This window comes from Panicum virgatum, chromosome 1K (assembly GCF_016808335.1).
Source record: "Panicum virgatum strain AP13 chromosome 1K, P.virgatum_v5, whole genome shotgun sequence".
In the NCBI taxonomy this organism is placed as follows: domain Eukaryota; kingdom Viridiplantae; phylum Streptophyta; class Magnoliopsida; order Poales; family Poaceae; genus Panicum; species Panicum virgatum.
Window position 1 is genome coordinate 43,235,631 of NC_053136.1, and position 13,253 is coordinate 43,248,883.

At 41.9% G+C, this 13,253-nt stretch overlaps 3 protein-coding genes across 4 annotated transcripts; 2 read left to right on the forward strand and 1 right to left on the reverse strand.

Moving 5' to 3' along the window:
- Positions 1-5,643, reverse strand: LOC120710103. The gene is made up of 10 exons (XM_039995767.1): positions 4,958-5,643; positions 3,981-4,215; positions 3,611-3,697; positions 3,341-3,510; positions 2,526-2,668; positions 2,264-2,441; positions 1,561-2,158; positions 1,200-1,312; positions 878-1,121; positions 1-526 (listed from the first exon to the last, which is right to left on the reverse strand). Exons 1-10 carry the CDS (start codon positions 5,155-5,157, stop codon positions 299-301), a joined length of 2,196 nt encoding a protein of 731 aa, XP_039851701.1. The 5' UTR covers positions 5,158-5,643; the 3' UTR covers positions 1-298.
- Positions 5,644-7,955: 2,312 nt separating this feature from the next.
- LOC120710171 (mitochondrial intermembrane space import and assembly protein 40 homolog) lies at positions 7,956-10,329 on the forward strand. Its single transcript, XM_039995830.1, has 4 exons — positions 7,956-8,195; positions 9,135-9,169; positions 9,273-9,398; positions 9,845-10,329. The coding sequence occupies exons 1-4, from the start codon at positions 8,084-8,086 to the stop codon at positions 10,028-10,030; spliced, it is 459 nt and encodes a 152-aa protein (XP_039851764.1). The 5' UTR covers positions 7,956-8,083; the 3' UTR covers positions 10,031-10,329.
- A 149-nt stretch (positions 10,330-10,478) lies between these two features.
- Positions 10,479-13,251, forward strand: LOC120710192. Of its 2 annotated transcripts, none has more exons than XM_039995848.1 (6): positions 10,479-10,678; positions 10,799-10,869; positions 11,773-11,821; positions 11,900-12,006; positions 12,556-12,635; positions 12,717-13,251. In XM_039995848.1, the coding sequence occupies exons 1-6, from the start codon at positions 10,630-10,632 to the stop codon at positions 13,009-13,011; spliced, it is 651 nt and encodes a 216-aa protein (XP_039851782.1). In that variant the 5' UTR covers positions 10,479-10,629; the 3' UTR covers positions 13,012-13,251. The 2 variants fall into 2 exon arrangements, with proteins under 2 accessions (XP_039851782.1, XP_039851789.1); XM_039995855.1 differs by having other exon boundaries at positions 10,512-10,678; positions 11,736-11,821.
- Positions 13,252-13,253: the final 2 nt, after the last annotated feature.

A 13,253-nucleotide genomic window follows, 5' to 3' on the forward strand; every position in this document is an offset into this window, starting at 1 on the left:
TGCTGAACACGGTAATATGAATATATGATCACCGCAGTCCAAATTGTTCGATGGAGGTTAACCAATTAATCAGACCTCGAGAACCTTATCACAGAATATCTTACAATCATGGGGGGGATCCGAACATACTTTTTACAATTGTACGTCCATGGCAATGCCTCTGTACACGTTGGTTGTATCTGGGTTAATCGGTAGCAGTTTGACTACAATGATGATTCCGAGCAATCAGGATTAAAATCTGGGCGTCAGATTGAAATGGGAATTTTGAGGACTCCTTTAACCATTAGAGAGCCCGTGGTCACCTCTTTTTCTTCGTTTCATTAGGTCTGATCATCTGCACAGGTGCAGCTGGAATCCGAGCCCACCACTCTCTAACTCGCCTGCAGAACTTCTCGGTGTTCTGTTTCCTTAGTGGCATCTCCCTCGTGTACAACTCCAGGGCTACCATAAGTATCAGATGTCTGGAAGGTACGACGACAAGAAATATAGCTGCGGCAGTAAGTACCGCGGCAACCACTTCAGTTGCCTGCATGGGAAAAAAATAGACATTAGCATTTGCCGAGACGGAAATCTCTTGTGCAGAAGACTACTTGTTCTGCGCAATAAATCATATGTAATGTTGCAATGGCAATTCAGGTCGGGCTAGAGCTTCAGAACCAAAGATTTGAAAAGTTCTAAACAATGATTCATCACCAAGTTGTCTGAGCTTGTAAAACAAATATTGGGCTAGGCATGTCAAGAGATTGTTTACGATAGGTATATATATTGATGTGCAAGGAGCTTGCTAGCCTGTGTGCCAAAATGGACTGACTACTGAGGGTTCCTACCAAGATATGGGAAGCAAAATATGTCAAACAGCAAACATCCAACGACAAACCTTTGGAACAGAGGCAAACAAGACAGCTCTGAACTTCAGAAGAGCAATATTTACAGCCTGTAGAGAATCTTCTAACTTGGATATAGCCTCCTGCAATGTCAAGATTTGCTCAACAGCATTTTTACTAGGAGGAGGTTTTACTTCAAGCGCTTCCAACAGTTTTCTGTCTCCAATATACTTATGCCAAAGCATGACAGCAGCAAAAGTCATGAAAACAAAGGGTACAACGTAACTGACAAGACCCCTGTGAAACCAAAAGTGAAAAGTTAAATTAATGTGTATAAGCATACTTGATAAGATCTGAAGACCACAATGAAATTACCTTTGAATAACATACAACATAAAAGCTAAGAAAAGAAGTGATTTCAAAGGATCTTCCCACTGATTGAGAGAGTAAACAATCTTGCCTACTTGAATGAAAGGGAAGAGTAATTCCTGCAATGTAATGTGATCTGTCAGAATGCAAATCATCGTTTGACAAACAGGCTTGGCAATGTGAAAAGGCAAGGAATTCCATCAAAGAACTAAGATGAAGTATAAACGTATTTCCTCCAAATCAACATATTTTATGATTGAAGCCTCGGCAGCAAAGAAGCTTACTTCCTTCCCATTGCATGTGCCAGAAAGGCAAGTATTAAGATGACCGAGCCAGGTAGAAATTTAAACTAATTTATAATACACACCTGCATGAGAGCAAGATTTGCATCAATGCCTTCCACCTTTACTTGGTCTATTGTAGCACGTGCTGACTCTATTCTCTCAGAGTAACAAATCGACTCTTTCAGTGCAAGCTCTAGAGATTTTGTTACACCAAAGCAAACAGCACAAAAGCTTATTTCCTTTTCAGTTTCATCTTTTCTCTTCAGCAGAAGAAACCCCATTCTAGAGAGAGCATACAAGGAAAATGGTACAGAATGGTTATCTGACATTTTATCAACTGCAGAATCAGTTGCCAAATGGCTCAGTGAAGAGTCCAAGAGTTGGAAGTAGTTATTATACAGCGCTTCTAAGACCATGTCTCCTTTTGGAAGCTTTTCTGCCAAGCTAAAAGTAAGTGTTGTCTTGAAGTGGGAAGGAGCAATATGAAAAGCTTCTTTGACAGCAGAGTATCTCAAGATGCCCAGGATAGCTTTTGAGAGTGCTTCTGCTCTCTGAACATCTCCAAGATTGAACTTCCTGATAAATCTGTTCACCTGCAATACTTCACGGGTGATTGCTAACCAATAGTCTCTTCGTGAAGGACCTCCTAATTCAGGGAAATCAAAATAAATTGGTTCTGTCCTGTAAAATAAGGTGTCGTTAGTTTTGAAGGCAACCCACCAAATGATAACTGCACAGCCCAAGAAAATGGGTATTGGAGAATGCTTCGCCCCTTTTAATACTTACAAAATGTTTGATTTGTACATCACAGCTTTATCAAAGAGGCGTACACCCAGTGGTCCAGTCAAATCACGCTTTATTACTTGATTTGAATCTGTAGCTAAGTCATATTTAACAATATTATCACCATAACCCACTCTGATACTCTGAAAATAAAGAGCATGTGTTGTGAGGACCAATCTTCCTGCCAAAAAAGAATGAAAATATTAATGGCTTTCCAAAGTGAAGTGTGCCTGTCAATTGAGAAATTGTATGGCAAATAATTTACCTGGCCATGCTGATATCCCGATATGTTGCAGTACAGGATGAATAGGCTTGTCTCCATCAATAGCTAATATACACTCTCCAGCATCAAGATGAAAACTCGAAGCAAGTGGAGATTGCATGATACCTTTCACGGACCTCAGTTCCCTACAAATAACAGTGATAATGATCTTAGTACCTCATATTGGATCAATCATAGCATCATGCACTATTAAAGATCCACAGCCCCTAAATCTCCTCTTTTGCTCTATCAAATAAATATTCTGAATTCGAGATCTCTCAAGAAATGTTTTTTGCAGGCTCATAGATTCAGTCAAACTCTCTAGACACCTTTCTTAGAATGGGTCAACTCAAGAAATTAGTTTTTTTTTTACTTGTATAGTTTGCAGTCTGCACATTTGTGTGGGTAAGGCTTGGGGCTTAAAGACAACCCTTCCCCAGACCCCGCACAGTGCGGGAAGCCTACGGCACTGAGTACGCCCTTTAGTTTGCAGTCTGCTTTCTCTTTCTGTTCTTCTCTTTAGATCTCTCACAGCTCTATAGCTAATCTGTAAGTTTTCCTTTACTTTCGTTTTATTTATAATAAAGTTTCAGCAGGGCCTCCCTTGCTGTGTTTCCCTCAAAAAAAAACAATGAAATGTTCTTTCGCAACTTCAGGCATAGAGAGGGTTAACTATGTATGTTTTCTACCTGGAATAATCATTTCAATCGTGAGGATTTCAGATGCATATACATAAACACAATACATGCATTAACCAAAGACAAGTAACTAAGTAAGACATCTTGAAATTTCAACAATCTAAGAAGTTTATTCATTACCTGTCTAAACTCCTGAGATACTTGTCATAAACAAGAAAGTGCAATCGGCCTCCAGATGAACTTGTAAGTGCATCAAACAGATTGTGGACAGTAACCAAGTCAGCTATTATTGGGCATGAAGGTGCTATTTGTGCAAAAGCATTTAGCCCGACTGTCTTCTTGTCATCAACCTAATAAATAATACCAGTAGATTATCATTTGTATTGCCACAGAACAAATATTTGTGAATATAGAAAAAAGAGAGAGATGCAGATTCAAAAAAGAACTAACTTGAACAGCCAATCTTGTGGAATTTGCATAAAAAATTGACCCCTCGTCCACATCTTCAATCTCAAGGGAATCACGCACAATAGAACCCTGACCATCACAAAAGTAAGAGAGAATAGCAAAATTTATCAAGTAAATTAGAACACTGTGAAAGCCATCTAAGGAAAACAAAGACATAATCACTAATTTGTTTATTTAATTTGCTTTGAAAGGTATCCATATGATGAAGAAAACACTGTGAAAGCTATCTAAGGGAAACAAATACATAATCACGAATTTGTTTATTTATTTTGCTTCCAAAGGTATCCATATGATGGAGAAGGAATCGAAAAATGGTTGCTAACAAAAGAATGGAGCCTTGAAGATTTCTCACATTTTCTACTGATGCATCCTCAGAGCCTGGGGTTTCCCATGCAAGCATCATATCAAACATCAAGCGGCGAAGATTCTTATCAGCCAAATAGTCTGGACGTGTAGTAACCTCATGAAGAGCTTTGTGGCAGCAATACTCTAAAAGCTCTCTTGCATATGTATTGGGCTTGTTACAATTATGTGGGAAATCAGTCTCAAAGCTTTGCTGTAAGCTTTCAGTTGAAAGAGCAAGAATCCTGAAATTTTTTAAGTTAGGAAACTAAGCACTTCACTTCATAACTGAGTAGTTTGACAGGATTTGGAAACAAGAGCTTGTCAACAACAACATTATGGTTAAATGTGAGCTTGAGGAGATATAGGATCACACGCTGTTTTAAATATTAGTGTTAATTACGACCTCTGTCATAGCATATAATTTCGTTTGTTAAAAGATGGATTTACTTTTAGTTGATCTAATTGTGGCTACTTTGTGTCGCTTGCTACCCCCATTCACAATATGCCCAAACTTAGTAAGATACGCCATGTAGAAATTAAGTGTGAACTCTGGCAAAAGTATTGAAATTGAAGCGTGAAATACACATGTGCAGCAATAGATACTGTCACTCTTATTAGATTGCTGTAAGGACTAATTCAAAATGACTGGTGTATCTATGTTGTGTGCTCCATTCCTTTCACTAATTCACCAGAAGAAATAAACCTTGCCAGAGGAGCAACATATCAAATTAAATGCTCGGACGATCAAAATGTCCACAAGCGTTCTATGTAGTTCAAGTGCCAATTCAAGTTTGGGGACAAAAGCAACCTCCTGCATTTGGGCGTAGTTCTAGTGCGATTCTGCGGGGTTGTGGTAACTACCCCAATCAGGATCACAACAATCGTCCGTTCGTAGCCTTAAGTAATCAATCGGTGGGCAGCTCAGATCAAACTTCTATCCCCAGCCCGTAGCGGAGTAGACTCGCGACGAGCGGAGACGCGTACCTCGAGCAGCGGGAGACGACGGAGTTGGCGATGGAGGAGAGCGGCGGGATGCTCTCCTCGCCGCCCCCCTCGCCGTCGATGGCCGCGGTGGCGGTGGCGGAGGCGAGGAAGGCGGCCGCCGCCGCCCCCCGGCGCTGGGCGAGGCGGGCGAGGAAGGTGCGGATGGGCTTCTCCCGCACCCACGCCTCCACGATCCCCATGCCGGCCGCTGCTGTCGGCTCTCCCGGCCTCCCCCCTTGCTTGCTTGGACTGGAAGCCTCGCGTCCGTGCCTTCGTTTGCTCTGGCAAGCGGAAGAGGCAACTCGGCGTTCCCGGCACCGCCGCGCCGTAACGGCACAGTGCACTCCGCGTGCTTGCGGCTTCGAATCGAGCGCGGGCTTCGCCGCCCTCGGCTTGGCTCTGCACGGGAGCGGAACCGCCGGCAGGTGCGGTCGACGCTTGGATGGAATGGCGGAGCCAGAATTTGGCAGTTGGGTATTCCCAAGCCAAAAATAAGTGTTAGATTTAAAAAATTATTAGAGATTCAAACTAAAGAAATTCCATTAAATAGAAAGAAACTACAAAATATCTTAAGAAAACTGGAGTTCCGTTTTCTTTTTACGCTGGGTTCCCGTGTATGGTCCTAGCATTGCTGGTCAAGCCACCAGCTCTCTTGCAGGCTTGCCGGCCTGGGCTCTACAGCTTGTGCAATGCCATGTGCATGCTGACAGGCAACTCTGTTGTAGCATGCGCACGCCGTCACCAGAATACTAGTTTGTTGTCAACCTTGCCACAAGAAGACGAGTCCCGGACTCCCCAGGCTGCGGTGTGCATGAAAGACGATAGGAGAACAGTCTGTTTGCTTGTTGGTTAGTTTGCTGCGATTTTGGGCTGAGACAGGGAGCTAAAAGTGGCTGAATTTGCCTTACATAAGCTACAAATATGCATATACTCTACATATACTCGATTCTTTACAAAAATTGTTGGGTATTCCCGTGCATACCCATGCATCAATCTAGCTCCGCCCCTCGATGGATCCGCCGGCCAGTCGGATCCTGGCTTTTTCTGATGCTTCCACCGACCACCGTGCAAGTTACGCTGGTCTTTCTGCAATCCTGATGGATGAGGATTGAGGACGCCTTTCCACAGACAAAGTTAAAGCCTCTAAAAGTCGTGTTGCTGTTGTGTTATAGAAAATCCCGCTGTCAAATACTCTCTCCGTTCAAAATTGTAGATTATTTTGACAAATTTAAATTCGTAAATTTTGTTATACATCTAGATAAACACAATGTCTACATAGTACATGATAAAAATTATGTATTTAGAATTACCAAAACGACCTATAATTTGAAACGGAAAGAGTAGCAGAGATATACTCCCTCCGTCCCAAAAACAAGTCACTCTAGGATTCAAAATTTGTCCAAAAAACAAATCATCCTACCCTTTTAGAAAGTGCATGTGCCTGCAAGAATCAATTAGTGTCAAATATGGATAATAATAGGGGCAAACATGATCATTTTACCTTCTTGTTAATTTATTCTAAAATTCTTAGAATGACTTATTTTGGGGGATAGAGGGAGTAGCCATTACGCATTAGTTACAACATATTTCATATTTGTTAACACGAGCGTGTTGATGGAACAGTCAAAAGAAATATGCGTATAAAGCGAAAAGAACAAAACACAACCGAATTCATTGACCAGCTTCACGGACAGTTTGGATTGTGCCCTCAAAAAATTTGGTTTCCACTCAGCTCCGTCTTTCTAGCTTAGTTGTCGCAACTGATAACATGTGTTACGCTGCTTGATTTTTTTTTCATATTTTGGGCAAGAAGAAACGAGGTTCGCCGTTTGATAACATATGTGTGTGGTGTCTGTGAGTGTGTGTGCACGGGAGGGGAAGGGGATGTGCCTCATGGGTCCAAACAAGATGAGATTTTATTCAAAACCTGCTAGCGAAAACGGTAATTTTGGAAAAGTGGTGTCCACACCAAGCATATCCATAACAGCACCAACCCACCTGTATGATCAAAGGAGCCAAGGGGAATTTTGTGACCGTGTATAGCTCGAAATGGAAGGAAGGAAAAAAATGTTGTATTTAGTACCAGCTTATTTTGATGCTTAAAGTTGCTAAAGTTAATGAGTGCATGACACTTTCTATTGGATTTGGTTATTGATCAGATCCATAAAAAAAGTTAGATGAGACAACAAACTCTGATTACAAATACTTAATGTCTAGTCAAGGACAAATACAATTCACAACTCTCAACCACTTCATCCTCCTGCCGAGCGAAAGGCCGGGCGGCCAGTTGGCTAGCCCGGTCCGGTAGCGTCGCACCCCAACAGGTCCTGAGTTCGATTCTCATCAGAAGTGAATTTCCGGCTGTTGGGGTAAAAAAAACTCTCGCTGTGCTCGCCGCGAGGCTTGGCCCTCTTGGGCATGGGCCAGGATTCGGGAGTTTTCTCTACTCGGATAAGCCGGTGTGACTTCCTCTTAATGAAAAAACGGTGGGGCCGTTTCCTCCCCGGGTAGAGTTTTTTTTTCATCCTCCTGCCAAGTCTCCAGACCCTTGAGCTAGGCTAGGTAGGGTCAGTCTGTAGCTGGGAAAAACTTGTTGCTCTGGGTAGTGTGAGTGAACAAATACAAAAGGAAATAAAAGGTAAAAATAATAAAACCGAAGGAGTAAGTAAAATAGTTTAGCGTAAAATTCGCTACCTAAAAAAATTAAATGAAAAAAATACTAAAGAAAACAAGAACATAAGAAAAATAAATAGTTATATAGCTTTTTAAGATGAAAATAGTTTTATACAGCTATAATAACGGAAAAAAAGAGAAACAAATAAGACGAACTGAATTAGGCAGCCCATCGCGTTATATGGGCCGACGCGTGGACTTTAATAGATAAAAAAAAACTGAACTTTTTGTAGGCCGTGAAACGAGGTCAAACTTTCTTCCAGCCCACACGACCCGCCGCCCGCAAAGTCTCCAACTCGTCAAGTTCTCCACGCCCCACACGCTTTGCTAGTCGCTCCAAAGACTCCCCCGTCTCCCAGCGCCGGCCACTCCGTTCTGTTCACCTTCGCCGCCTCCCCCAAACGAACCCCAAACTTGCAACCGCTACAGCCTCCTCGCCGCCTGTCCTGCCGCATGGACCGAGATGGCAGCCGTGCTGCCACCGGGCAAGGGCCACCGGCGGCGGCAGCCGGGCCAACCCCATCTCGCCCGCCGCCCTCCCCCGGCATTGAGGCATTGGCCGCAGGTGATTCTGTTTCTCTTGCTACCTCCTGTGATCCCCCACTTTCTTATCCTTTTCGCTCCCGACTATTTTTACTTGCTTCCTATGCAAACAATCTGATGCCCGGTGGATTTGCGTCTCTCGTAGATTCACCATTCATAACTCCAGTTTGATGTAATTTAATGCGGTATGGGTATCACGGTATTGTAGCACTGCATTGAGCCATCCCAAAATGCAATCCTTGGCCACAAGGCTATGCAACTGTGCCTTATGACATGAGATTTGTCCGAGCTGCCTAGGTAGCTCCTTCTAAAACTCTCACGGCTTTTCGATCCGTTGCTGCATAATTGTTTGCTGATGTTTTGTTAAGAAATTCACATTATGGGTCATCAAGCTTGAATACATGATACATGTAGCTTTACACTTATTCGTGGCATCTAACTATCCTAATCACATGAACGCCTAATTATATGAATGCATCAACACTTAATTTAACTGACCCCTGCTCATACTTAATTATTCTTATGTGAGTTGTTTTGCTCTATGGATGAGCTGCGACATACTATCCGTTAATTTTATGTGCTAGTTGAAAACAGGATTTACACATTATTACTAAACCAATAAAACAAATAGATGGATTATTCAGCATAGTTGTTTTATATGTTGTAACATGAGACAATTTTCAGTGAGTTCCACAGGTAGATTCACTGAAGAACAGTCAGTATTGTGCTCAGTAGATTGAGTTTATTTTGAGTTCAGGACTCATGAACAAAATCCGAGTTAGGGTAATGAAAAACTGCTAAATCCGTTCATATTCTTTTTAGATAAAGGAATAACATTATCCCAGACAATGTATCAGCCAAGGTTATCCCCTCATAATTGTGAACCTGCATAGAATATCTTACTTGGCTTGGACATTTGGAGTGTGCAATAGCATTAAACTAATTCATATTTTAAATGCAGAAGCTTTGGCTTTTGATGGAGAAAGCAATGAGGAGGTAAGAACTCTTATCTTGAATTTAGGTAGATGTGCTTGTGGCCATCTTTAGAAAATATATGGAGACAAAACTGTATTTGAAATTGTTTCATTTGCCTTTGCAGTCAATTGATGTCACAGTGGAGAAAGCTCTGGAGTGTCCATGTTTAGATGACTTGAAAAGAGGTCCTTGTGGAAGCCAATTTATTGATGCATTTTCATGCTATCTCAAGAGTACCAAAGAAGAGAAGGTTGAATTTAGTAAATTTCAGAAACCTTTCTGACTTACACAGGGTGAAAGTCTTAGATGAAATCCTAGTAGTTCTGCGTTTTAGCTTTAAAAAAAAAGTAATTCTGCGTTTTTAGTAAGCTGCTTGTTGTCTATACTTGTCAAAAGAATTTGTAGTTTAAGTTCTGATATCCTAGTTACTGTTGATTGGTGCTACATTAGAAAAAAATCTTTTGAAGCTGATTCTCTTATGTGAAAGATTTCTCGACCAATGATATTAATTTAACTTTCCTGGAAAAGGGGAGCTTGTTGTATTTTTACTTCCATCATCTACAAAACTTGTATAATTTTATTACTAGGCCTACTCTCGTATCCAAATTGTGGATGGCTATCCACTTCTTGTTGTAACTGTTCATTTCTGCCAGATTTCTCCTTAATAGAAACAGCTTGCTTGTTCTTGCTCTGCAGGGATCAGATTGTGTCGACCCCTTCATTGCCTTACAGAACTGCATCGGAGAAAACAAAGAGGCATTCATCAAGGAGATTCTAGAAGAAGAGGAAAATGATGAAGAAGCTGAGAAGTCTAACCTCAAAGTTCTGCCTCCAGCATGGTCCAGAGAACCAAAATCGAAGACACGAGGTCGTTCGAAATAAGAGGGGTACGCTAAGCAAAGTAACATTCCAATAGTCTGAACTCGCCACAGTTTTTCTGCAGAAGTTCTCGAATTTGGTCAGTTTCAGGGAAACCAGAGCAAGTTATCTTGTATCATACACGGAAGAAATAGGGGCAGATGTAGCCTAAATATCACACGCGTCAAATATAATGACATATTGTATTACGTCGGAATCATTGTCTTGCAATCATAGATTACGCTGATGGATTGTATTGTATCAACTGAAGACCAGATGAAAATGTTTCTCCTTGAGATAATGGACCTTTTATTGAACGAGCAGATTCCTGCCGTTGTTGTTTCATCACATCGACGCTACATGTTGCATTTACAAATGGCTGTCACGCTAATTGGATTTGGATCCAATTTGGGCCTCGGGCCCAGGGCCCGGGGCCCAGTCCTCGTTAGAGTCGCAGTTGCGCTGCGCCCCCACGCCGCGGGTCCGACCACTTCTTTGTTCCTCTTCTCTATCCTCACAGACAGCCGAAACGGGAAGAGCCGGAGGCGCCCGCGCGACTAGTGTCGAAGCTTCCGCTCGGAGCCAGGGTTAGGGTTTCGCCCCCGCCCGTCGCCACACCAGCCATGTCGGGGCGTGAGGTCCGCGAGTACACCAATCTTAGCGACCCCAAAGGTGTGCGCCTCCTTTCGCTCCCACCAATTCATCGAGTTACCCCCACCCCTACTTCTTTTTCCCCCTTCGGATTTTCGCATCGAATTCCTGAGTGAGGTTTTGGGCCCTGTGCATGTGCAGATAGGAAGTTTGGGAAGGGGAAGGATAAGATCGACGATGAGGACATCACCTTCCAGCGCATGGTTGCAAAGGTTAGACCGAATCGTCTTGCAACCGCTGCAGCGGCATTACCGTTTGCTGTGCTGTGCTGTATATATCTGTATGTTCATTTTAGGATTTTGTGGCTTAAATGTAGACATGCTAAACTGTGTGGCATCATTTTTGTTAGGCGTTTAGTTTTCTATTTCTGTTAGTGATAGTGTGATACTCTCCGGACAGGTTTGCTTTAGAAATTAGAAGCACAGGCGTTTCTTGCTGTTGGTTGCTGATAAGTAAGTTATGCAAGTCTCACGGTGAACAACTGAACATGCCAATTTCGTGTCTTTGTTGTTTTTGTTTCTTGGTGTGGACTTGGTTTTTTACATGGATTGGTGGAGAAGTAGATAAGGCAGGACATGAGGACACTACACTACATTTCGACTTGTTTTTACTGTGCCAAACTTGTATCAAATGAGGTTAGAAACCAATTTTGAATTGTAACAGCAAATTGTAGCTTGCCAATGTAGTTCTCTTGTTGACACCTACAATTGGAAATAAGCATAGGCTTCAGTTTTTATATCTAGAAAACGTTGTTGTGTCTCAGTCAACCTTCTATGTGTTTGAGCTGTTTGTGACTTCTGAGTGATTTGTAGATGCTTCTGTTTTGCATCTGCATCCTTGAGATATAATTCGGTTGGCTTCTCCATTGTGAAAATGGTAAAATTAGAGGTCTTAGAGTCAGCAGCATTCATTATCTGCTCAAACCAATGGTAATGTTAGTAATAACAATATCACATTTCAATCATTTGTTGGTCATGGGTACATGAGGATATCTTGCCTTTTCTTGAAATGTTGATTCCATCACTATGCACTTCCATTAGGCATCAAAGTACAATGTTCTTATAACATGCCCTGACAGGGATTTTGGCTCTCTACTCGGCGGTTGATACCAACAGATGCAAGAGGTTGCTGGTGAGAGAGGAGGCTATCTTCATGGACGAGGAGGTATTTCATGCTTCGTTTATAGGAAAACTCATGTAAGCTCATTGTTAACCTTGTTGTCTGTACCTTTGTATTCTTCAGCATTGGATAGCGATGATCTGCTTTACCTGAAAGAGCAAATGGAAGCTGAGGAAGATGCAGAGCGTCTTCTCCGTCGTACCGAGAAGCGGGCATTTGCTGCCTTTAAGATATCCTTTATTGAATATCATATTTTCGCTTTTGCTGCTAGCACTTAAGAATATAATATAATATGATCAATATCGTTCAATTAATTTTCTACATGAGCATGAAACTTTTCACATATCTCTCATGTTTGGTTGGGCGCAAAAAAAAAAAAATCGCGAAAACATTTCGCAGCTTTGACCACTAATTAGAGGTACTAAATGTAGTCTAATTACAAAACCACCTCCAAAACCATAGTACTGTAGCAGTTACTGCAGCTAATGAGGTCTTTGACCCTACGATTAGAGGATGATTGGAGCATGGCTACTGTAGCATTACTGCACCTAATCATGGATTAATTAGTCTCATTAGATTCAGCTCCCAAAGTTGCACCTATCTGTGAAAAAGTTTTGCAAATAGACTTCATTTAATACTTCATGCATGCAAGATTCCCTTTTCGTGAATTTTTTTTCGTGGAAACCAAACACGGCCATCTTTTGATTGGAACACTGCAATAGAAATAACATGATGCATAAGATCCTTTCTGTCTTTGCTTTCCTTAACTCTAACATTACAAAGCAGCAATCTTAGCTGATTCTACACCTGCTGTGCCCGTGGCCCTTCGTGTTGAACCTAAACCTAAAAGTGATATAAGGTAAACTGCCTGCAACACAACCTCTACTTCCGTCTACAATACCGTTTTGTTCTTATTATGGAGTGCTTGCTTTTTGGACAGGCAACAGGACCTCTTGAAGAACATTGTTGGGATCAAACCAAAGCGGCCAAAAGTTAGCAGCCCTTCACAGCCAGCAGATAGCAATAATATGAAGCAATGTGAAGAAGATTCTGTCAGCAAGTTATCTTCAGTACAGAATCGATTGGAACCACCTGTGGGTGAGAAGGGATCATCTCATGGGACTGTCAATGCTGAGCACACAGCGCCAAGGCCAGATGAGCTAACGGTGGAGTCCAACCAAAATGCTGCTGGAAGCTTGCTTGGCTTAGCTTACGAGAGTTCTGATGAAGAATAGTCTCATGAAGGTCCTGTTTAGGATGTGTAAAATTTCCAAGATTCCTGTGGGATCTGAACCGTTTTCCTGTGAGATTTCTGCATTCGAAACAAATCACAGAAGGAATCTCTAATGCCACCTGTAGATTGTATATTAGGTTTTTTGTATTGTTACTATGCTATGTTTTGCACCAGGATTTATTGAAAAAGCTGCTGCAATGTCGCTGCTATCCATAAAACGTTCTTTGTGTTTTTTGTAACAGC